The sequence below is a fragment of the Sus scrofa genome, chromosome 18, assembly GCF_000003025.6.
Source record: "Sus scrofa isolate TJ Tabasco breed Duroc chromosome 18, Sscrofa11.1, whole genome shotgun sequence".
Lineage (NCBI taxonomy): Eukaryota > Metazoa > Chordata > Mammalia > Artiodactyla > Suidae > Sus > Sus scrofa.
The window spans coordinates 39,427,243-39,450,820 of record NC_010460.4 but is presented as its reverse complement, the minus strand read 5'-3'; the positions used below and the strand labels follow the sequence as shown (position 1 = coordinate 39,450,820).

Genomic DNA, 23,578 nt, shown 5'->3' with positions numbered 1-23,578 from the left:
GCGTAGGCTGGCAGCTACAGCTCCGATTCGACCTCTAGCCGGGAACCTCCATATGCCGCAGGAGCGGCCCAAGAAATGGCAAAAAGACAAAAAAAAAAAAAAAAAAAGAAAGCATAATTTCTTCATAATTTCCAGCTAATGAAGGTCTGCCTTAGATTTTTATTTGTTTGTACCTGAAGAAGTACGTGTAGATTTCTTGTGGGCTAAAACTTATCTTGTAATCCATTCTCTGTCCTAGGAGGACTCAAAATGAGTGTGTCTTCTCAGTTAATTATCCATGGTTCCCAGTGCCTAATTTAGTACCTAATTTAGGTACTCAGCTAATATCTGTTGAATGTGTAAGTCATCAATTTTTCTCTCTCCTTTTAATGTTCATGCTCAAACATTCAATCATTTCTGAATCGTGTTGATGTAAGCTCTTAAACATGTCTGAAGTCTCCTTCCTTGGTTGCATTAGTAGCTCTCATTGCCTTGGTGCAAATCCTCATCATCTCTTTGTACTTCTCCTTTCTACCCCCCTGCCCCGCCCCAAGTGCATCCATCTCCCACTGTCAACACAAATTCTCCCTCTACACCCCAGCTTCCACTGTGTGGCCAAAGAGATTTGTTTTTGTTTTTTGCTTTTTAGGGCTGCACCCACGGCCTGTGGAAGTTCCCAGGCTAGGGGATTGAATAAGAGCTGTAGCTGCTGGCCTATGCCACAGCCACAGCAACACTGGATACTTAACCCACTGAGTGAGGTCAGGGATAGAACCCACATCCTTATAGATACTAGTCAGATTTGTTACCACTGAGACACAATGGGAACTCTGAGATTTAAAAATTATTTTCTTTAAATTTGTTATTTTTATTTTCATCACATTATTAAAACTTACAGAATGCAGAATTTTAAATATAGAAAAATGAAGTCTATTATATGAGGAATTCACTCTTCATTTACACAAATGTGCACATTTTGTTGTTTGCTTCATATACTCTATATTTTTAAAGTTTTCTGTGACAGTGACTTGTTACTATGAATTGAATTTTTATGTACAGTGTATTTTCTAAGCAGTTATTACTGGCATTTAGTAAAACTTTTTATAACTTTTTAAATTTTTCTTGTTATGGATAGTCATATCATTTGCAAGCAAGTATAATTTTGCCCTGTCCTTTCTAAAATCTATGTCTATTGTTTGACTTCTTGTGTAATTTCTAGAGAATGTAACTTTAAGAATACTGTTACTGGAGTTCCTGTCATGGCTCAGTGGAAATGAATTGGACTAGCATCCATGAGGATGCAGGTTTGATTCCTGGCCTCGCTCAGTGGGTTAAAGATCCAGTGTTGCTGTGAGTTGTGGTGTAAGTCACAGATGCAGTTCTGATCCAGCGTTGCTGTGGCTGTGCTGTAGGCCAGCAGCTACAGCTCCGATTCGATCCATAGCCTGGCATCTCCATATGCCGCAGGTGTGGCCCTAAAAAGATTTAAAAAAAAAAAAAAAAAGAGTACTGTTACTTAATGGTAGTAATGGAAGGCATCCTTTGTTTCTTAATTTACTGACATGCCTCTAATATTTTATCATTAAAAATAATTCTGGCTCCTTAAATTGAGACAGACACTGTTCATTATATTAAATAAACATTCTTTTATTTCAGACTTACCTTATTTGTAAACCTTTAAAACCAGGAATAGATGTTTAATTTTTATGTATTTTACCACATCTGTCAACTTAAATACATAGTTATTCTTGTTTCATCTATTAATGTGAAAAATTATATTATTAAATATTTTCACATCAAGCCAAACTTGCATTCCTAAAACAGACAGTAATTGGGTTTAATATATTATTCTTTTAATGTACAGATGGGTTCTGTTTAATTATATTTTATACAGTATTTTTTGCCCTTATATTTGTAAATAGTTAGCCTATAGCCTCTTGTCTATGCTGTCTTGTTATGTTTTGGCAAAACTACAGTCCTCCCCACATATACGCAACCACTCAAGCCATATAAAATTAATTGTACTTCCCCAAATAGGTAGTGCCATTTCAGGGCTTAGTGGCTTTATATCTGCTGTTTTCTCTACTATCAATACTTTCCTTGTTTACCTTTCAGACTCATGCAAGACTAAGATCATTGGAGATGATCTGTCTACCCGTTCATTAAAGTTTTCTCCATTATGCTATCCACATTCCCAGCTTGGTTGTTCCTTCCCTTCTCTGCTGTTCTTTGTACTTTCGTTGTATCTCCATTATAGCATTGATCACATAGTATCAAAATTTTGACTCCTCATCTTTGTATCATCAGTTCTCAGCACAATGCCTCTGTGTAGTAGTTGCTTAGTAAATGCTAGGTGGATGAATGAGTGACTAAAGGAAACTCATACCTACCCGTACCTTCCCTTACTGCCAGGTGTCATGGGAAGTGTTGTGGGCTGCTCTCAGTACGCCACAGAGAAATCAGCATCTACAGTCTTAGCCATGTTTAAGATAGTCTGTCTTTGGGCCTGTGCAGGATCCCAAGTCATGCATTTAACTGATTCAACCTGTTGCATTACTTTAATGTGGCATTCCTGGTGGTAGGGCATTATATTTAGAATAATGATGGGTAGGATGGTGGAGACAGGACCTGTCATTCTTTTTCTTTCATTAAAATGTGCTCATCTAATGGGAGTGGGAGTATTCTTTATCCCACACATGTTCCCTGAGCATCTTCTATACGCTAATGAGCATGCTGGGTGTTGGGGATTCAGCAGAAAATTAGACAGATGAGGTCCCTCATGGACCTTACCTTCTGGTTGGGGAGTGTGACCAAAAATGAACTAGTAATCAGATAAATAGTATAATTTTTCTTTGAGAGAGGGTGGTGGAGTGGGGGCCGGAAGTTACTTTAGATACTGATGGTCACAGAAGGAATGCCCGAGAGGGTAATGTGGGCCTGATAATTGAGCATGTGGAGTCACTTCTCTCCAGTGAGACTGGAAGATTATCCCAGCAGGAGGCAGCAATGAACTTGGCATATTTAAGGAAAACAAGGAAGTCCAGTCTGGTTAGAAGGCAGTGGAGCTAAGGCTGGTAAATAGAAAAGGATCTAAAGCAGGAAGGGCTTAGATCATCAAGAGTGTGTGGTCCATGGTTAGGGCCTAGGTAGATTGTATTTTTAATGTGATGAGACATCTTTGGAAACTTTTGATTAGAGGAGGGCTATGATGTATTTTATACTTTAAAAAGAATATTTGAAGAGTTTATGATCCTATAAGTATTATTATAAGAAGTGGCTACACAAAAATATTTAACTGGCTGCTGTATCTGGAAGAAGGCACATTGATGATATCTGTGCTGTCACTGGAAAGAGATGGGTGAGAAATTAGACCTTTCTACTGTTGAGTGATAATAAAATCCTTTTTGACCACTCAGTTTTGTCCTCTTTCCTCCTATGTTCTTCCCCAGGGCATGACTTTCAACCGTTATCTTTATAAGGATTAGTCACTGTCTTTCCCTTTTTAAATCTCTTCTTTTACACATTATGCGTTACCAGCCCCATAATATCATTGACAGCCCCAGTAGTAATCTGTCTTGTTGCTAGATTTTTATACACCTAGAAAGAGGTAAAGAGGAGACTAGAGAGGTTTTTTTTTTTAAAGCCAGATTGCACATTATGATTGATTGAGCAGCACTATTACAAGCCATTATAAAGCATTAGTCAGCCCAGCCCAGAGGTACTTGCAAAGGTGGCAATGAAACTAAGCAACTTTTAAATTGATTTAGCAAAACACTTAGTTACCATTTCGCAATAAGCAAACAATAGTAAATCTTAAAGGAGGAATCATCCTAGGAGATTATGAAAAATAAAACTCACATAAACTCATTGGTTGCTGTCCACACTCCTTTTTATGGTGTTTACATAAATGTTGGTAACAGAGAATGAGAGAATGTATTTGTGGCTTTTGGCTGACACTGGAACACATCAGTAGGGATGCTCAAGTCTGTCTATAGCCTTGGTGTTAACTTTGTCTCGTAAAAAATCACATTTTGTTTACTGGACAATAAGGAAAACTCTTGGCTGAACTCCTGACTTCCCTCTTGAACATCTGTTAAACAATTTTACTGATGCTGTGGTTGAGCTGGCTTGCAGTGGCTCTCTAGAGCCAATTGTTAGAATCTCTTCCTAATTCTTGTCCCTTGTTCATTCATCAGTGATGTCATGTTGGTAGCCTGAAAGCAGCTTCAGTGGGAGAATTTACACCAGAGAAATTGGCATATGCTACAAATCAGGGATGCTTCTCTTCTCCCCAACCCCCCAAGAGCCAATTGCTAAACATTTATCACCACATCACAGTCTGGATGTTCCTCCAGAAACTCAGCATATGTAAATATAAACCTCTTGTCTCTCCTTCTTCCCACTGTCACCTCCTCCTCCTATATTCCTCTTATTTGTTGATAGACTTTAAACCCAGGCTCAGGTCTCCAGAGGCAGCTTTGATCCTTTCTTTTACTTTTTTGCCCCAACATGAAATCCTTTTAAAGACTCTGCAGATTATACTCTTATCTCATGTGCTTTATGTTGCCTCTCAATTCCTATTGGCACTGCCCCAGATCAGTCTCTCGTTGTGTCTTTTTTTCTCTCTCAATCCCTGGTTGAGTCATCAGCAATAGCTACTTAATCTCCCATTTATTCCCCATTTCAACCTCCTCAGCCCACCTAACACACTATTATCCACTTGCTTTCCTGAGGTATGCTTCGTATTCTATCACTTTTATGCTCATTTATCAGTGACTCCCCTGGTTTCCAAATTCAGCTTATGTTTTGGCTTAGCACAGAAAGCAGTCTCTTTTATGAGCGCAGCCTACCTTTCCAGTTGAAGGTTGATTTCCTATAGCTTCTCTTCTTCTTGATGCTCAGCAGTCCCCAAATACTTTTTCTTTTTTCCTTTTCTTTTTTTTTGCGGGGGAGGGGGGCACACCTGCAGCATATGGAGGTTCCCAGGCTAGGGGTCAAATTGGAGCCATAGCTGCTGGCTTATGCCACAGCCACAGCAATGCAGGATCTGAGCCGTGTCTGCAACCTACAACACAGCTCATAGCAACACTGGATCCTTAACCCACTGAATGAGGCCAGGGATCAAACCCACAACCTCGTGGTTCCTAGTCACGTTCGTTAACCACTGAGCCACGATGGGAACTCCAGCCCAAATACTTTTTCAAACAAAAATGTTATTTCAAAAATATGAGTTTTCTAAAAAGCTCTTTCTTCTGCTTTTCTTGGGTCAACTTTACTCTTTCTTTTAAGATATAATTCAAGGGATGTCTCTTCCTCGAGATCATTTATAATTTCTTCTCACTCCCTATCCTCCATGCCAAAATAATCTCTCTCACCATTCAACTTCCTTCCTAATACTGTACTGCTTTTTATAGCATTCATAATTTTCCTCCTTCCAGTACAGTTTATTTTAGCACATTGTGTAGTTTGGAGTAGAAACCCCATCTTTTTCATCTTCGCCCCTAACTTGGGAGTAAGCACAATGCCCTGTTCAGTAGAGATTTGTTGAAAGAATAAATAAAAGGGAAAGAAGGTTTTTACTTAGACATTCTTTAGCTAGTAGGTGTAAAAGGAAATAAAAGCATAGGAAGTAAAAAATGATAGAATAGGAATACTTCGGGAAGCCCACCCCCCAAAGTAGCCTGTAAATGGAACATTTTTATTTTTTGTAATGGAGTTGAAGAAGATAGACTAACACTGGAAGAGAATAGAATAATTCCATGGTGTAATGGAAGGCAAAATCTGAACGAGTGGGTGGAAGTTATAGGACACATTTTCACTTAATATATAAGAAAACTTCCTGAGGAATAGAAGCCTTAATTGTCTATCACAGGAAGGAGATTCCTAAAAAGCTACTGAACTCTCATCGCAGACAGGATGCAGATGTAGGGCCATCTGTCAGGGATGTTATAAAAGGAATTCCTGCAGGGAATAGATGTTTGCTGAGTTTTTAAGACTCTTGATTCTATGATTCTGTGACTCTTTATGAGTCATCCATCCTATTGGTAGGATTTTTGAGCCCTCATTGTCTTAAACCAAGATGAGTTTCCGCAGTGGTTGTTATTAAGATTTTTACTGTATAGTTGGGAGCATTAAAATATTCAGGAAGAAAGCATCTAGAAAAGCTCTGTCCCACCCCTCAGAACATGGTTCTACATTTCATTTCCTCTGATTTGAGGGAAAATGTCCCCTCACTACTTTTAGAACATAAAGTTTTAAATTAAGGTCTAGAAGACCTGCCATATTATCTCTTTCTCCAGGGAAGCTAAAGGCACATTTCACCAGCTCTAAATTTCTGCCTGGTTAAAAATCTGGCTTCGTTTTATTCCGATTTATTTGTGATAGGTCCCCAAGAGCATGGCCTGAGTGTGAGCAGAATGGTCACTGTCCGAGGCAGTACTCCCGCCCCATGTCTGGAGTACTTCTTCACCTGGAAACACTGTTTGCGAAGTTCACTCATTCTGTCCCCTTCTCTGCTAGGTAATTGCATTGGGTCATTGGTCTTCATCCACCTGCTGAGCTAGAAGATAAACTCGGTTACCCCCTCCACTGTGCCTTCTATAAATATATGGGCTTTTCCCAGGAATTGTTTTTTCAGGAATTCACTGGCAGCTGTAAGTGAAGCAAAGGACAATCTTTCTCCTGCATTTTTGACCCCATTCTCACCTGCTCTCTTCATGACATTATTCTCCCAATTACCTAACTTTTTCATGTCTTTAACTTCAACATCTTTTTTTTCTTTTCTTTCTTTTTTTTTTTTTCGGTCGTGCCTGTGGCATATAGAAGTTTCTGGGCAGGAATTGAATCTGAGCCACAGCTGCAACCCACACCACAGCTGTGGCAATGCCAGATCCTTAACCCACTCTGCCAGGTCAGGGATTGAACCCACGCTGCATCCAAGACAATGCCGGATCCCTAACTTGCTGTTCCACAGTGGGAACTGCTCACTTCAACATCCTCTCTTGAACTTCTTTCTCCCTGGTGCAAAACAAGTTCAAGTTGCCTTGATCCTGACACACACAAACACACACACAGGCATGCGTGCTACACTTGGCTTCCCTTCAAACTATTGCCTCATCTCTCTTCTTCCCTTCCCTGCCAACCCACAGAAAGAATGCCTCAATGCCTCACATATTTCCACCTTCAGTACATGTCAGGGTGATTTCTGTCCTCCTCATCCCCAAGAAACTATTCCTGCAAAGGCCATCACTCATCTCCTAGTTGTCTAATCAGTGGCTAGTTTCGCATCTTCTTCCTCTTGGCTGTGGGTAATAACTTAAATACACAGAAGGCTCACTCCTCCCTGAAACGCTCTTAGGCCATTTAGCCATCTGCTTCTCATTGTCGTCTTAGCAATCATTTTATCTGGACTTGACTGTAAAACATCGATAAATGACTCATTCAGAAAACATAGATTTTGAACATCTGCTCTTGGCCAGGCACCACACCAAGGCAGTGAGCAGAACCCGCCAGCCCTGGGGCATCATGAGGTGGAGAGAGGGCTGGAAGACGGCGACCAGGGCCCCTCAAGAACACTGCGAGAAGGTTTAGTAGCAGAAGCCTGCCCCGAGAAGCTTTTGGCCTGCATGTTGAAGGAAGGGTAGGTTTTAACCAGGAGATGGGCAGCAGGAAGAACATGCCCGTGGAAGGGACGACATGCACTAGATTACGCAGTGTGTTCTCAGGGTGAGGGTACGGACCCAGCATTGCCACTTACTCATGTTAAAAATGTCTCATGTTAAAACAGTCTCATGTTAAAAAACAAAACATCACAAAAAACCCAACTGCCTGACGTCTTTGGGTCTTAGTTTTCTCTTCCATGAAAAAGTTTGCAGTCAGAATTGTACGTTGCTCCTATTTGCAGCTGTCGCATTGCATCTCTGGGGCTTGGGCAGGGTGCTGTCCCCGCAGAGGGCGGGAAGCTGGCGAGGAGGTGGTGGGCTTCAGTGTCGACGATTTGGTTTTGGGGAACGTCAGGTCCCTGAACCTCTTTCCTGTGACTTGAGAGGGGCCACCTGCTGTCTGGCACGGATGGGGGTGAACTGGGTCTCTCAGGAAGGACACTTGTCCTTGCGGGCCTAGTGGCCGGCCTGCTCCCCCTGCAGCCAAGCAGTGGAAAAAGGCTTTCCTTGCGCAGGGACTGAATGTGAACGCTGGTTGATGGTGGAGGCTGGGCGGTGGTGGACGCTTGATAAAAGGCACCCAGCATCTGAAAAAGTTCACCACCGGCCCGCATCCTCCAGGGGCGGCCGCCACTGCCGCTCTTTTATTAGCACACGTAGTGGAGGGTTTGTGGGGCTTGGCAGCCTTCCAGGACCTAATGTGAAAAAGGCCTCTGGAAGCATCGGCCCCTTTGAAGCGGCTGGGCTGGTGGCAGCTGCTGCGTGTGGCTGGGCTGTGGCCTCCAGATGCTGGATGCCTTCTCTTTCAGGGGGTTTCCTCAGTGCCCTTACAAGAAGCCCTCCGATAGCTGCCCTCTGGGGGGCAGGAGCGACCTGCCCCCAGCGCCCCCGGCCCTCGAGAGTGAGGGAGAAGAGAAAACATGCCGTGTCCCCCACACTCCTCACTCTGAATGTCAGCTGGGCTGGGACGGGCGCCCCCGGTGTCTGCCTTGGCCACCTCTCAGCCTCATTTCTGGGGGTGGATGAATTTCTCTCCTCCTTTGGGATGGTGGTGGTGGGAGTGGGAGAGTCTGTTTTCTCCCTTACTCTTCATGAGACTCCTATGAGAGCATTCAAGGAAAACCGGCAGAGCCAGGACTGTACCCAAGTGACCCAGCTGGGGTTCTCACCCAGGAGTGGTGACTCCACAGTGCTCTTTGCCTCTGTTCTGCGGGAACACCTGTGTGGGCACACGGTCCTTCCCCCCATCCCGCCCCCGCCCAGAGCTGAGCAGGGGGCCCCGGCAGCTCAATTTAAGGGGCCTCCATCTCCAGTGCTGTCCTGCAGGTAGAGGAGCCCAGACCTCCTTAACCTGTGCCGCGTGTCCCTAGCTGCCTAACCCAGTCTTGCCTTGTCCATCTCCCAAGCCGTGAATGTCCCAGATTTAAGGCAGGGCTGCTTTGCACACAGCAGACACTCAACTAGAGGTTGAATTAAGTTTCATAGATGATGAGGATCTGTCTTTGTGTGTTGGGAAAGAAATAGGATGAGACAGGCTCAACCAAGAGGTGATACTGAGATTTTTCTGGGTAAAGAGCCCCCTCTCTCCCATTCATGGAGGGTCTTTCACCTCGTCTTAGTCCCTATTTAGACACATCTCCTGGAATCCCGGCACTATAGGGACCTCCTTTTTTTTTTTTTTTTTTTTTTTCTTACTAAGGAAGAGCCAGGAGCATGGATGAATATTGGCAGTACGCTGGCATCTTGGTCCTCTGATTGTATAGCTGCCTCCTATGTGGTAAATAGGTCTGGTACCCTCTTGTTCTTGAGATTTTTTTTGGTGAAAACAAAAATATGTGAAGTGAGACGCAGTGCACAGGGAAAATGACATGTGTAAAGAATGGGAAATTTCTAGGCTGTGACCACCGTGTTCCACCTGCCTGCCCCGCAGCATGGTGTGTCTCTTCCCCCTCCTAGGCAGGAACCCCACGTGGGCTGTCATGATTATACAGGGATTTAGTCCACCAACCAGCCCTGCCATTGTTTTACAGTGAGCATGACAGTGATGGATTGAACGTGTTTAAGAGCAGAGTGATTGACGTTCAGACACATAGCCATTTTTATGTTCTCTTTTATCAGCCAGCCTTCCCCCCACCCCCGCCCCCAAAATGAAGGGTAGGACGCAAATGCGGGAATAAGAATTAGGGTTACTTGACACTCTCACTCTTGGCCACTAGAGGGGGGCAGTGACCAGGCTTCCTCGCTCCCAGCCGCCCGTGAGACACCTTTCCCCGAACTGAGTTCTCTCTTGAGAGCGACAGCTCCTCAGCTTTCCCCTCCGTGGAGCCCGTGTTTTATCCTCAGGCGGAGGTAGCTCATCTTTCCCAAGAGGTATTTCTAACCATGTTAGTGGATAGAGTCTTTGGCTCCGTTATAGTTGTAGCCCCTGAGCAGGGGCGAAGAGCAGAAGGGTGCACACACCTTCCTCAACCCCAAGACGCAAGAAAAATTAACCACAGGACTAGGAATCATAGTTCCCATATATTATCTAATATATGGCCTTATCAAGGGAGGAAATATTTTTGATTCTAGACATGCGTGATGGTTGTTTGGTCTCTGCTCAAACAAGTGTGAGGGACTCCTGCTAAAATTGGCCTCTATGGAAAATCATAAACATCGTGACTCTTACAAGGAGATCTCTGTGCCGCCTCTTATTCCACTAAAAGAAGCCCTGGCTTTAGAAGGGTGTCTGCGGCAGATGCCCATTTCTGGAACTCCTGTGCCACACTAGCTTCTGCGTGTAGGCCGTGCCATTTACCTCTGGGGGAATGGTAATGAGAATTAAAGCCATCAGTGGTTTTCAGTATCTGGAGAACCTAAAATAAGTGCCAGTGCAGGGTTTCTAGGTTTTAAATGGGAAGCGAGTACAGGACAGGAGCAGAGTCCAGGCCATCAAAGAAGGGGTTCTTTGTGAATAATTATCAAAATGGTTTGGTAGGTTTTTGCCCTGTTACTTTGGTAGTTAGATTTTTATCCTTGTCAAGGCAGGAAGAGAGCAGTTACAGAGGGACGGACCTGGAAAGCAGGAAGATGACAACACACGGGGCTGAGGGAGGAGCTCAGGAAGGTCATGGCAGAGTCGGCAGGGCACCAGCACACTGATGATGCTGTGTGGCTCCTGGCGTCACTCCTAAGAGTTAGGATTAGGAGCATTTTAAGCCCTAGAAGAAATCAATGTCTTAACAGTGGACCTCGGGAGTTCCCTTCGTAGCTCAGCAGTTAATGACCCCGACTAGTATCCATGAGGATGCAGGTTCAATTCCTGGCCTCACTCAATGGGTTGGGGATCCGGCGTTGCCATGAGTTGTGGTGGTCACAGACGTGACTTGGATCCCGTGTTGCTGTGGCTGTGGTGTAAACTGGCAGCTACAGCTCTGATTGGACCCCTAGCCTGGGAACCTCTGTATGTTGCGGTGCAGCCCTTAAAAAAAAAAAAAAAAAAAAAAAAAAAAAAAAGGCAGTGGACCTGCAAAGCTGTTCTGTGAGGAAACGGGGTCTTCAAGGCTCTGTGACTGTCTATCAGGAACTTTTTCATTTTGATTTGGTTTTCAGTATTGGAGGTTGGATCACATGACTAGCAAATCTAAGATCTGGTGACTTAGAAACTCCAGGCTTTGACTGGGGCGCCTCCCTTTGCCTGAAATTTCCTTCTCCTTGTTCTCTAACCAAACACAGTTCCACAGATCCTTCAAGACCCAGTTCCTGTGTCTCTCCTACTCTGTGAAGCCTCTGGACATGGCTTAGTTCTCAGTGTCCCACCGCACTAGCTTCCTGGCCATAATAGCCTTTGTGTCATTTAGAGTTTGGATTTTAGTATGTGTGCAATTTCCCCTTCTAGGCGGGGTCCATCTCTGTGCCTCCCTTAGAGTCTGGAACAAACAGGGCTCCATGAATTCATTCTTCACACTAAGGAGTGGGCTAAAGGGCTAATATGTGTGTGTGTGTGTGTGTGTGTGTGTGTTGCTGGTGGTGGTGGTGGGTGGAGGTCTTTGGTGAAGCTGCAGTTAAATTCAGGATCCATAACTATCAGATTCTCCTGCCCTACTTGTCACATCGAGTTCATGAAAGGCACAAACTCACCCAGAAATGCCTGGCCTTGCTGTGCTGTCCTGGCAACTCCAGGCTGCCTAGAACTACTATTTAAGCCACTCTTTGATAGCAGATATCCTCACCAGATATTCTTGTGGTGCCAAAATGTGGCTGGCCCAGGAAGGTTCTGGCGGGAGCTGCAGGGACTCCCTCCTGGCTGGCTCTGTGGGCTGGCCTCTCGTTAACAACTCCATAAAGCACCCTCGTGTTTCACATTATTGAATCGTTGAGCCCTGATCCGTAGGTCAGAGCACTGTGTTTTGTAGAAGTGTAAGGGTGCAACAACAACAACAACAACAAAACAAAGAAACAAAAAACTGGAGTTCCCGTTGTGGCGCAGTAGTTAACAAATCTGAATGAGGTTGTGGGTTCGGTCCCTGCCCTTGCTCAGTGGGTTAATGATCCAGCGTTGCCGTGAGCTGTGGTGTAGGTCGAAGACTCGGCTTGGATCCCGCGTCGCTGTGGCTCTGGCGTAGGCCGGGGGCTACGGCTCCGATTCGACCCCTAGCCTGGGAACCTCCATATGCCGCGGGAGCAGCCCAAAGAAATAGCAAAAAGACAAAATAAATAAATAAATAAATAAATAAATAAAAGGGTGTCCATGTGGTATTGAGGGGAACAGAGGTAGTAGCCACTACTGAGTTATGTCTGGAATGATTTTCTTAGACATAATGTGACATGGCTACTCCCTCTTAACAGCGGCTGCTCATTCTCATTCCTTCCATGTAACTCAGGTTAGGGAGGTCAGGGCAGAGTTTCAAGGGTTAAAATGTATGTGAATTTTGAGATGGTCCCTTGGTAGCTAAACATACTCTGTCCACCAGCCCAGGGCTCCCGGCTCCTGTAGCCCTTCCCATCCCCCTTTCTCATTGATTCCCAGGCATTAACAAGCCTAAGATGCCCTTCTCTTGCTTCAGTGAACTTTCCTGAAACACAGAGCAGGGAAAGCCCCAGGACCCCAGGCTGGTTTTCCAGTCATCTTCCTGTCCCCTTCTAGCAGTTACTCCAGACTGAACGACATGGCCCCAGCCAGAGACCCTTCCTGGTGGCAGAGGGGAAGCCCAAGCTCTGGCCAGCTCCCAGCCAGCTGGTCCCTCCAGGCTTGCCCCTCTGTTCTCCCAGAAGCAGCATGGAAGGCTCCCGGTGGTTCATATATCTGCCCTTCAGTCCTGGGTCTGGGTCGCACAGTCATGAGTACTTGCTTTTCTCTGGCAGGATGACCCTCGTGCCAGAAAAAGCAGAGGGAAAATCACACGGCATGCTGTTGCTAGGAAGCGGAGAGGTGTTTGATGTTTTGATTTTAGCAGGATTGGAGGCTTGCCTTTTTAATAACACGAAGAGCTGCTATAGGTCGTTCTTACCATGTTGAATATATGCTTTTCTGCAAATATGTCCCGAACACAGGATTCTCTCATCAAATCCTTTTTTCCACCGTTCATTAAATTATGAAAAAGAAATCCTCTGGGATACAGGAGAGGAGTGCAGGAAGTTCAGAACAGAAATGCCAGAGGAAAGGTTTTTGTAGAAGCAGCTTAGTTCCGAGGTGGCTGTGGCCGGGAGTCCCCACACCATGGCCATGTCAGGCAGGGGCCAGCGAGGGGGCCAGAGGAGGGCCTCGATGCCCTTCGGAGACTGATGTGCAACTGTCTGGCCCTGTGGAGCTGCACGAGGGCTATCAGGCCATTCTCATCCACTCGGAATGCTTGCCAGGTTCAAGGCACAGTGCCTGGCTGGCAGGGTGAGATGTAATCCTTTCCCTGAAACAGGGAAGGAGGTGATTAGGATTCAGAGGGTCTGCGCAGGAAGAAAGGTGTGCAGGGGACAAGACCCAGTAGGAAGAGGATACTTTTCTTGGGCCGCTCAGGGAGCACCACGGAGGAATGAGAACTGAGTCTTAAAGGAGAGGCATCCGATGTTTCCAGTGGGAAATTCAAGGAGGTACAGTCAAGGCAGGAATAACAAGACAGAAGGGAGCCTGGGGTTAATGAGACTTTCCCTCTGACTGGATTAAAAAATGAGTGTGTGGGGGGGCAGCTAGATCACTAGGGACCTTGAATTTGAGGCCAGGAAATTTGAACTTTCTCTGTAGATGCCCAGTAAGATAGCAGCAGTGAGCTTGATTCCTTTGTTGTCTTTTTATAGCCACACCTGTGGCATATGGGGTTCCCAGGCGAGGGGTTGAATCAGAGCTGCAGCTGCCGGCCTACATCACAGCTACAGCAATGTGGGATCTGAGCCATGTCTGCAACCTGCACTACAGCTCATGGCCATGCCAGATCCTTAACCCACTGAGTGATGCCAAGGATGGAACCCACATCCTCATACATATTAGTCAGGTCCATTACCATTACCGCTGAGACGCAACGGGAACTCAGTAAACTTTAATCACAGTTAACTTACATTTCCATTTAAATAGCTCCTTGTGGGCCAGCAGCTGTAGTCTTAGAACTTTGTAGGAGACAGTGATTGTAACCGGATGGGGGGAAAAAATGAGGAAGACTCCCCTGAAGATCAGTTGTGTTAAGTTGTATTTCCACCAGGGAGGGAACGGACCACAGATGGGTTCTGATACACACACTCTACTGGGTTTTGTGGCTTCCACAGGGTCTTACTGAAACAGAGCCCACTTACATAAAAGATTTAGAGAAGGGAGGCAGTTGGTGTGTGACGTAACGCTGGCCAGCACAGCGCCAACCCTTCAGGACCCTGCCGTAGCTCTTGGCATCATCTCTCTTCTATATCGCTGCACCGCGCAGCTGTGCAAAACCTATGGAGCAAGAGTCCAGCCTGCTCCCCTCTGCTGTTAAGAAAGATGCCAGAAGCACGGGGGATACATCAGAAAAGCATTTCTAGATACATTAATTAAAAGCTCCTATGGGGAGTTCCCACCATGGCTTAGTGGTTAACAAACCCAACCAGCATCCATGAGGACGCCAGTTCGACCCCTGGCCTCGCTCATTGGGTTAAGGATCTGGCATTGCCGTGAGCTGCAGTGTAGGCCACAGATGTGGCTCGGATCCTGTGTGGCTGTGGCTGTAGTGTAGGCCGGCAGCTACAGCTCCAATTAGACCCCTAGCATGGGAACCTTCATATGCCAAGGGTGCGGCCCTAAAAAGATAGAAAAGAAAAAAAAAAAAAGGCTCCTTCCTTTAAAGTATACTTTAAAGGGATTGCCCAGGCGGTGCTCTTTGCCTGCCGAGTATTTCTGGAAGAGCTCAATTGCAGCACAGTCTGTGTTGTCCCACAGCAATGGGCAGCTGTGTTTCCTGACCAAGAACGCAGCATCAAACAGAATGTAGCTGACAGAATAATGCCAGGAAAGCAGAGAAACCAAAGCCATAAATCTCAGTAACTGCTAAGAGTGATAACATTCTGCTACTTATTCTGTAAAATGAATATACATGTAGAGTATTCGTGCATACTGACTAAGGAAAGGACAGTCATCTTCCATTAGCATATAAAAATTCAACTCCACTGTGTCATACATTCGATTTTTCCTTGGGCTGAATTATTAAGTGTGATAAACACAAAGTGAGTATTTGAATAGCAGTCGTTTTGCCCCTCCCTGAAATGTGAAGGGCATTTGAGGATGCTTTTATATTCTTTTCATAAATTCCTTTGTAACCAGCAGAAGCATGCACAGTTATTCCGTTATCCATTCCATCTGTCTGGTTGTCAAGTTTACAGCATCAGTAGATCAATGAGGTGAGAATCCGAGGATAACACAGAGGGAATCAAATCACAGCCTATGTCAGGAGGGTTCCAACACACAGATTGGAATGATTTAGCTGGAGAAATAGTTGATAACTAAGATCTGCAAATTTAAACTAATTTTTTCCTATTCTTTATCTTCTCACTCTAGTTCCTAGATTTGAATTTAAATGTTACTATGGGAGTTCCCATTGTGGCTCACTGGTTAAGGAGCCTGACTAGTATCCACAAGGATGCAGGTTTGATCCCTGGCCTCACTCAGTGGGTTAAGGATCTGGCGTTGTTGTGAGCTGTGGTGTGGGTCACAGACAAGGCTCAGATCTGGTGTTGCTGTGGCTCTGGTGTAGGCCGGCAGCTATGATCTCTGATTTGACCCCCTAGCCTGGGATCCTTCATATGCCGCAGATGCGGCCAAATAAAAAATAAAATAAATGGTACTATGACTTACGTTATTCTTTTTCTTGTTTAAAAAATATACTGTTTATCATTTTAGAAAAGTGATGTGTATTCATTGTAGAAAACATGGAGGAAAAGAAAGAGAGACAGCGTTTAGTCACTCAGAGTTGACTGGTGTGAACATTAGGGCATATCTGTTTTCGGTTATTATTATTTTTGTGTGTGTGTTTTGTCTTTTTAGGTCCACACCCATGGCATAGGGAGGTTCCCAGGCTAGGGGTCTAATCAGAGCTGTAGCTGCTGGCCTACACCACAGCCACAGCAACACCAGATCCAAGCTGTGTCTGCGACCTACACTGCAGCTCACGGCAACACCAGATCCTTAACCCACTGCGTGAGGCCAGGGATCGAACCTACCACCTCATGGTTCCCAGTCAGATTTGTTTCCACTGCGCCACGACGGGAACACCCCAGTTTTCAGTTATTTTTGTTTTCTGTGTATAACCACACAAGTTTTTCTCTTTTGCAATGAATTCCTCCTGACTCTTTCCTCGTGTTTTAAAATGTATTTCCTAAACATCATTGTAATGTCTGTAGAATGTTTCATGGTTGAGGTCACTACAGGTATTTAAGTAGGCCCCTAGTGTAAGGAATTTAGGTTGTTTCTTTTTCATTTTCCTTTTCTTTTCTTCCTTTTCATGGTGATGAAAACCCTATACATCAAGTCTTTGTCCAAATGCATTCCTAGTTCCTTAGGTGTGGAATTTCCCTGTCAAAGGATATGGCTATGTATACGCATCGTCAAATTGCTCTCCAGAAGGGCCGTCAAATGTTATTATGAATATGGGTGCTGAGATTCGAACGACCTGAGTTACAGTCCGGGTTTTGCAGTTCCACATCTGTCATCAGCCGTGTGACCCTGGGCAAGGTGTTATCATCTCCAAGCTTCTGATTCTCCAGCTGCTAAGTGGGCTAGTCACAGGACCTGCCTCATATCTGGTTCTGTGTAGAATAAATGTGATAATTCATGTAAAAGCTGAGCGGAGCAACATGCTCAACATATGGGCTCGCAGTTTTACACTTTTGCCAGCAGAGTAGGGACCTTGTATTTCTCCACTCTTTCACAAACCCTGGGCACAACTTTGTGTAAAAATCAACTTGACAAGTGAAAAAAGACATCTTATAGTTTTAACTTCTGTGACAAAACACATCTTTCAAGCCTTTAAAAATATGTGGTATATTTCAAGTCAAGGGCTGACTTTGACAAACATTTCTCCCTCAGATGTTGTTTTTCTTGAGCGCCAAGTAATAGAAGCTCAAATCTTCCTTAGTGTTGAAGTGTAGATACAGCGTTGATTGTTTCTGAGGGCCCAGAGCAGTCGGTTGCTGGGGTGGAGTATGTGTACGTAGCAATGATTAAAAATGCGCTTGCACCGTTTTTGCTCAGCATTCTCTATGAAGTGAACTTAGCTGTCCCTAATTTGGTGTAAATTGTGTAAATGGCTTCAAAGGACAATCGGTAGAAATAAAGAGAAAAGAAGGAACACATTCACCAAAAATACCTTCACACAAACAAATTAAATTTTGTTTGTGGACTGTCCACACCATTTTACAGAATTACCTTCGTCCTTCTTTCAAACCAGAGGACGCATCTCCTGTTGAGGTCTTTTTCACATAAGTGCCATCGTTCTACCTGGCCCGCAAGGTGCCATCCCACCCATGTCATGGCAGTGGGAGCTGTGAACAACCACAAGAGACCCAAACCTCTGGGCCAGGAAAGAGGATGAGTGACAGGTGGCTTAGAGGCCCCAAGCAGTCGAAAATGTTGCTCTGTCGCCTGAGCATGAATGTGGCGGGTGTGGTTAGTCTGAAATGACAACCGAAACAACAAAGGAAACACTGTTGAGAAAGGTTCATGCTCAGACATTTAGAGGCTGTTTTAAGGATAGGCTTTATTTGGCTTTTCTTGGAAGCTGGGAGGCTCCACATGAATGTAAAGACACAACATGTGTGTCTGATATTGGAAAGGTTTTCTGTAATACAAGCGGAGAGGGTATTAAGAAATACAGCCGTGATTATTACAGAGAGAAGAGAGAGCCGTTTTTCTATCTTGATTATTATATCTTAGGTGTCAGGCATCAAACGGTCTCTCCTTGGATGAAATGAAAGAGCTCTTGACGTTTCTGATCTGTTTCTCTTTTGTTCCAGTTTAGTTCTCATTTCCCAAGGCTGTGCCCTTGAGTGTTGAAATGTAATAACTTTGAGGGTACACGGGGAGTCTACTGATCCTTTCACATCATTTCTGCCATTTAATTCTTGGTTAGAGCAGGCAGTGCCCCGGCTTCTCTGCAGAGCTTGCTGGCCACTCTCTGTGGTCAGGTGTCTGCACGTGTCCCCCAGCCAAGAGGAAGTGCTCACATATTAGCATTGGGTGACCATGTCCTGATCACGTCAAGATCCTGAATATTATTTTTTGGCTTTCAGCCTTGAGTTAGATTCGATAAGGAAGACGTTTTGCTGAACAGGGTATTAAAAACAATAAGGGTATTCTGGTTTTATTAATCTTGGGCATCTTGCATAAAATGTTAAGTCAGAAATGTCAGGCAGTAAACTTGCTGGTGGTGTCAGGAGTCATAATTTAATTTACTCTTTTGTCACTTATTAATGTGACCTTGGGCTTATCTATTCATTTGTAAGATGACCTTTGCATTTATAAAACAGGGACTGTGCCAAGTCCCACTTAGCGCTCGGGGACAGACTGCATATGAAAGCCCTCTGTAAACGGGACTATCATCTACCAATGTAAGGTTGTTATTATGTCTTCCAGGTCAGCGTACTTGAAAATTTATTAGTTTGTGTTTTAAACATATTTTCGTTCTCTTTATGTCCAAACCCATCATTTCCATATTTAAACTTAAGTGACAGAGACTTTGACTCAGTCCCCTTTATCTTTCCGTCTAATTAGGGACCCAAAAGTCTTGCTCTATTTGGAATCTGTTACTGCATGTTCTAAAGACTGAGATTCTAAAATATTTCAAAAATAAATCCTAATTGTGTGTCTTCAGAAAGCCAGGAGAGTTTGTGGTTTCATCTAGTTGGTCACTATTTGAGTTATATTGCAGTAGAACCTGTTATTCATATGTCAGAGCTACTCGCACAATGACAGCACCGTTCATAGGGCTATATTCTAAGAGTTGCCTTCCCAATGTGGTATCCAATAGGTGTATGTGATTATTTACATCTAAGTTAGTTAAAATTAAGTCAGATAAAAAATTCAGTTCTTGGAATTCCTGCTGTGGTGCAGTGGCTTAGGAGTCTGACTGCAGCAGCTCCGGTTGCTATGCAGGTGCGGGTTCAATCCCCAGCCTGGTGCATTGAGGTAAAGGATCTGGTGTTGCTGCAGCTGTGGCATAGGTTGCAGCTGTAGCCCAGATTCAATCCCTGGCCCTTCCATGTGCCTTGGGGCGGGGGTGGGGAGCAATAAAAAAACTGGGTTCTTCGGTCACGCTGTATATGTTCCAAGCGCTCAGTAGCCAGATACAGCTAATGGCTGCTACTTTGGACAGTGGAGATAACAGAATATTTCCATCATTATGGAAGGTTCTCTTGGACAGTCCTGATCGAGAAGAGAGTGAACCTAATATCACATTATTCAGAGGTATCCAGTAAGGTCTAACACAGAATGTTTATATAATTTTAGGTTTCCAATCTGAATAGCAAGTTTCAATGTCCAGTCAAGTTTTGACATTCACTCACCCACCACTCCTCTTCTAAGAGTTGCACTTGATAATTTGATATTTTTGAATGTTCACTTCTTTCCGTTGGGTCCCCTAGGTCCTGCGTGACAGACATGTGTGAATGTCCAGTTCATAAAAACTGTTACTGCGAGTCATTCCTGGCCTATACCCGGGCCTGCCAGAGGGAAGGCATCAGCGTGCACTGGGAGCCTCAGCAGACCTGTGCAGGTGAGACGTTCCCGGCGGATGCACACATCAGAAACTCACTCCAGTGCCCAAGGTAGCCCTAGGAGTGACTTGGTGATGTGAACAGTCACATGCCCCCTTGGCCAAAGGGACATCTTATCAGTGGTCCGACTGGATTTCAACTTGATAAAACACAGGCGCTTCCCACTGGGCAGGATAGAAAGCACTTAAGAGCCACACTTTGCGACAGGCACATTTGAACAATTTCAGGATTTCCACTGTTGCAAAATCCTCCTAACCTCAACCCCCAGCTGGATGTGCTTCGCACTTGGACATCGCAGCTGTGGCTTAGATTCCATGGGGAGCAAAGGAGATTCAGGACAATCACAGTCATTTAAGGTCTTCAGGATAAGTGTGATTTTTTTTGGAAAGAGAGGTTGTTATACAAACCCTAGAAGAATGTTCTTTTCCCTCAGAGAGACAGATTGCTATAATAGTTCTTATAGCTCTTTGATCTCAGGCAAGTTAATTAGTTTAGTTGGTATCTATAAAATGGACTTTTGTGTTCATCCAAGAAATATTTCTTACAAAGTGGCTAAGTACCAGGCACCAAAGCACTGTAGGGACTTCGGTAACTATAAGAGATGAGATAAGCTCCCTGTCATTGAGGTGCTGGCAGCCCAATGGGAGAATCAGGCAAAAATAGCAACTCTACAGTAAATACTTGCTAAATATGATGAAGGAAGGAAGCAAAGAGAGCAGAGCAAGAGAAAACAAACAGTTGGCTACTTCGATGGTGAATAGGGGAGGCTTCTCTGTGGAGGTGATAGTCCAGCCAAGCATTGAAGGACGGAAGGGGGTTAGGACAAGAGCTCTATGCAGAAGAAACATATGTGGTAGCCATAAGGCGGGAGTAAGACAGCACAATCTCAACCCGGAAGGGAGTCCATGCCTCGAGCTTGGTGGGCAAGGGAAAGAGGAGCACAAGACAAGAGAGGAGTTGAAGCCAGAGTTGGATCATGCAGGACTTTGCAGGTCTTAGCTTTTATTCCAAGAAGGATGGAGGCCACTGATGGGCTTTAAGTAAGCCTCTTTCTGCTTCCCAATGGTCACCCTGTGTAGAGGCTACCGTGTGGAGATTACATTGAATGGGGCGAGATCGAAGGCAAGAGGCTGTTGCAGTAGATGGGATGAAACGAATGCTGGTGTCTTGGATTAAGATGGAGGGAGTGTACGGAGGAAGAAGAGGAGAGATGCTAGATATCTGCTCTGTAGAGTTAGACGCCTCATGATGTGTCGGTGAAACATCTAGAGGAGGGCTCAGCTTAGAGAAGATACTCGGTCAGTGTAACTGCTGCTCTCATTTAGACTTGAAGGTTCGATGACTGAAGGTTATTTACTTCAAGGCTTGGCAAATATTTTTCTGTAAAGGACCACATTTGCCTAGAATGAAGAGACTGGGGTTGCAGCATTCTACACTCATCCTAAAAACCTTAGCCCTGATGTTGGGAGAGGTAGTTCCCAGCACTGCTAACTCGAGAGGGTCTGCCTTGGCGGAGGGCAGGAGCTGTCATCTGGTTGGAAGAGAGCTCAAGAAGGATTGCCTTGAGTCTGTATTTTCAGTGCATGGAGATCGTGTTCACCTAGATCATAGGTCTCCATCTGGCTGGACACTGGACCCGCTCTAGGAGCTTAAAAAATAAACCAGAAAACTATGCCTGGGCCCCATGCCCAGATACCTGCTTTCATTGGCTTTGGGTATCATTTGAAACCTCTACTGCGATTCTGACCTGCAGGCAGAGTTGAAACCACTGAGCTAATTTGTATGCTTATTTGAGTGGCTTTGTGGGAATGGGGTGACGAGTGTTCAGGGGTTACTAAAGCTTCCTCCAGCCACTGCTTGACTCAGTGACTAATCTGTGTCCTTAAAAAGTACTCAAGTCCCCTTATGTCCTTGTGACTTCCCTTTGGGATTTGCTTTCTCTTCTGCAAGCCCAAGTCCATCTTTATACTGGAGTTCACTTCCAGGGCAAGAATGCCTCTCTATCGATGCTGCCCTTCCCAGAGGAGTATTGATTTGGTAAAAATAACTCATATTAAGGTGTGGCTGAGGCTCCTGAAACGTGAGACTAAATGGCTTACCTCCCACCTAACACATCAGCGTGGGATAGTGTAGGAAGGCAGGGTTTTGGAAAACTGGGTCCTTGCAGCACGCCTTAACTATGCCTGCCCCCTTTTCTCTATTTTGAGTCCTCCTTCCCTTGAATCTACCAGAAAGTGAATAAAATACATGAACTCAAGCCCTAGCCCTTCGTGTCGGTGTGATGCCGGGCTCAGCGGAACTTTGTTTTATTAGCTGTGGTGCTATGATGAGGACTGTATCAGATACAGAATATATGAGGCCCCCCTTCCTGGCACAGAGCTACATTCAACACCAGTTCAGTGCACCCAATGCATTTGAGGACTACACTTTTCCCCCCAGGATCCTGATTTCAGGGACTGAGTCTAAGCAGCTAAAATTACTCTCCTAATGGAAAAGGAATACGGCTTCTGAGAGGTTCCATTTGCCACTTAAAATTAGTGGAGCCATTGAAGTGAAGTATAGCTCTGTCAATGATTGGTTGCAGGGACCTTTTACACACACACACACACACACACACACACTCTCTCTCTCTGAACCTCCACAGATTGACAGCTGGTATTTACAGAGAGATGCAGCATCTCTCAGTAGATTCATGTTCGATTCATCTGGAATACTGAAGACTGTAAGAATATTCTTGTTTTTAGCTCTCAGATCCTATGACTTAAAACAGCACTTAAGGCCACTTAATAGAGAGAAGAGAAATTTTCCAGAGTAAAAAGCTTGAAAGTTGAACAAAGAAAAAGCCAGCCAGGCAAGAAACAATGAACGAACAAGTGACATCTCCAAGGTTAGGCTGGATTTTAGCACTATCGTGGCTACCAACACAAAGTATACACCCGCCGGCTGTGGCAAGAAGGATTAATGAAACTCCACTTTAGTATGGAATTACCAAATACAATACAATGTGTGGAGAGCTATTGTGAAGGTCTATGAAAGTTTCATGATGACTATTTATATTAATATGTACTATTTTCTAAGCAGCTCCTTTGCCCCAAGGACTCTACTAGCATTTCATATTACATTTTCTTATTTAATTCCCACTATAATCTATATGGTAACATTCTATTACCCACATTTTACTGTGAAGGACATTAAGGCTTAGAATATTTAAGTAATTTGCTAAAAGTCACAGAGCTAGAAAGAAAGCTAGAAATCAAACCTAGGTCGATTTGCCTTAGAGCCCTTGTTCTTAATTATTATGAGAACACACGTATGCAGGTGCACTGTAGAAAAATATATTTAAATATGGGTATATATTTCTTTGTAGATTTATCTAAGTATCAACTAATTTATCGAGATAGTTGTTATGTAGGACAAATACTAGAAATGAAATAGAAACAGTTCACTTGGTCCTTATCATCGATGCTTGTTACTTGGTACCTTCTGACTCTGGAATTTTGCTATGATCTTGTTCCCACATCTCTTTTTTTAAATGATTATTTATTTATTTATTTTTTCCCATCATAGCTGGTTTACAGTGTTCTGTCAGTTTTCTGCTGTACAGCAAGGTGGCCCAGTCACACTGTTCCTGCATCTTACTTTGCCATCCTTAGCCGATTTTCTGCCACCCTCCCAATATGTGACCCTATAATTGCCGCTACATATTCAGGAATACATTTTATAAGTGGGAAGAATGC

The 23,578-nt window shown here is 44.4% G+C and overlaps 1 protein-coding gene and 1 long non-coding RNA gene across 7 annotated transcripts in view; one reads left to right on the top strand and one right to left on the bottom strand.

Annotated features, from left to right (window-relative positions):
* BMPER (BMP binding endothelial regulator) overlaps window positions 1-23,578 on the top strand; it is a 246,181-nt gene that overhangs the window by 213,190 nt on the left and 9,413 nt on the right. For 4 of the 5 annotated variants that reach the window (XM_013990842.2, XM_013990843.2, XM_013990844.2 and 1 more), the window contains one exon: window positions 19,710-19,840. The exons of the other annotated variant lie outside the window; for it this stretch is intronic. In XM_013990842.2, the coding sequence (XP_013846296.1) occupies window positions 19,710-19,840 (131 nt within the window). The remainder of the gene's footprint in view (window positions 1-19,709; window positions 19,841-23,578) is intronic. 5 annotated transcript variants of the gene reach the window in all.
* Window positions 12,277-23,578, bottom strand: part of LOC102163798 — a 64,021-nt gene continuing 52,719 nt past the window's right edge. Inside the window, exon 10 of one of the 2 annotated variants that reach the window (XR_002340518.1) lies at window positions 12,277-13,525. This is a non-coding gene — a long non-coding RNA (uncharacterized LOC102163798). Of the gene's footprint in view, window positions 13,526-16,285; window positions 19,713-23,578 lie in introns of those variants that run through there. The other variant, XR_002340517.1, reaches the window with a different exon arrangement.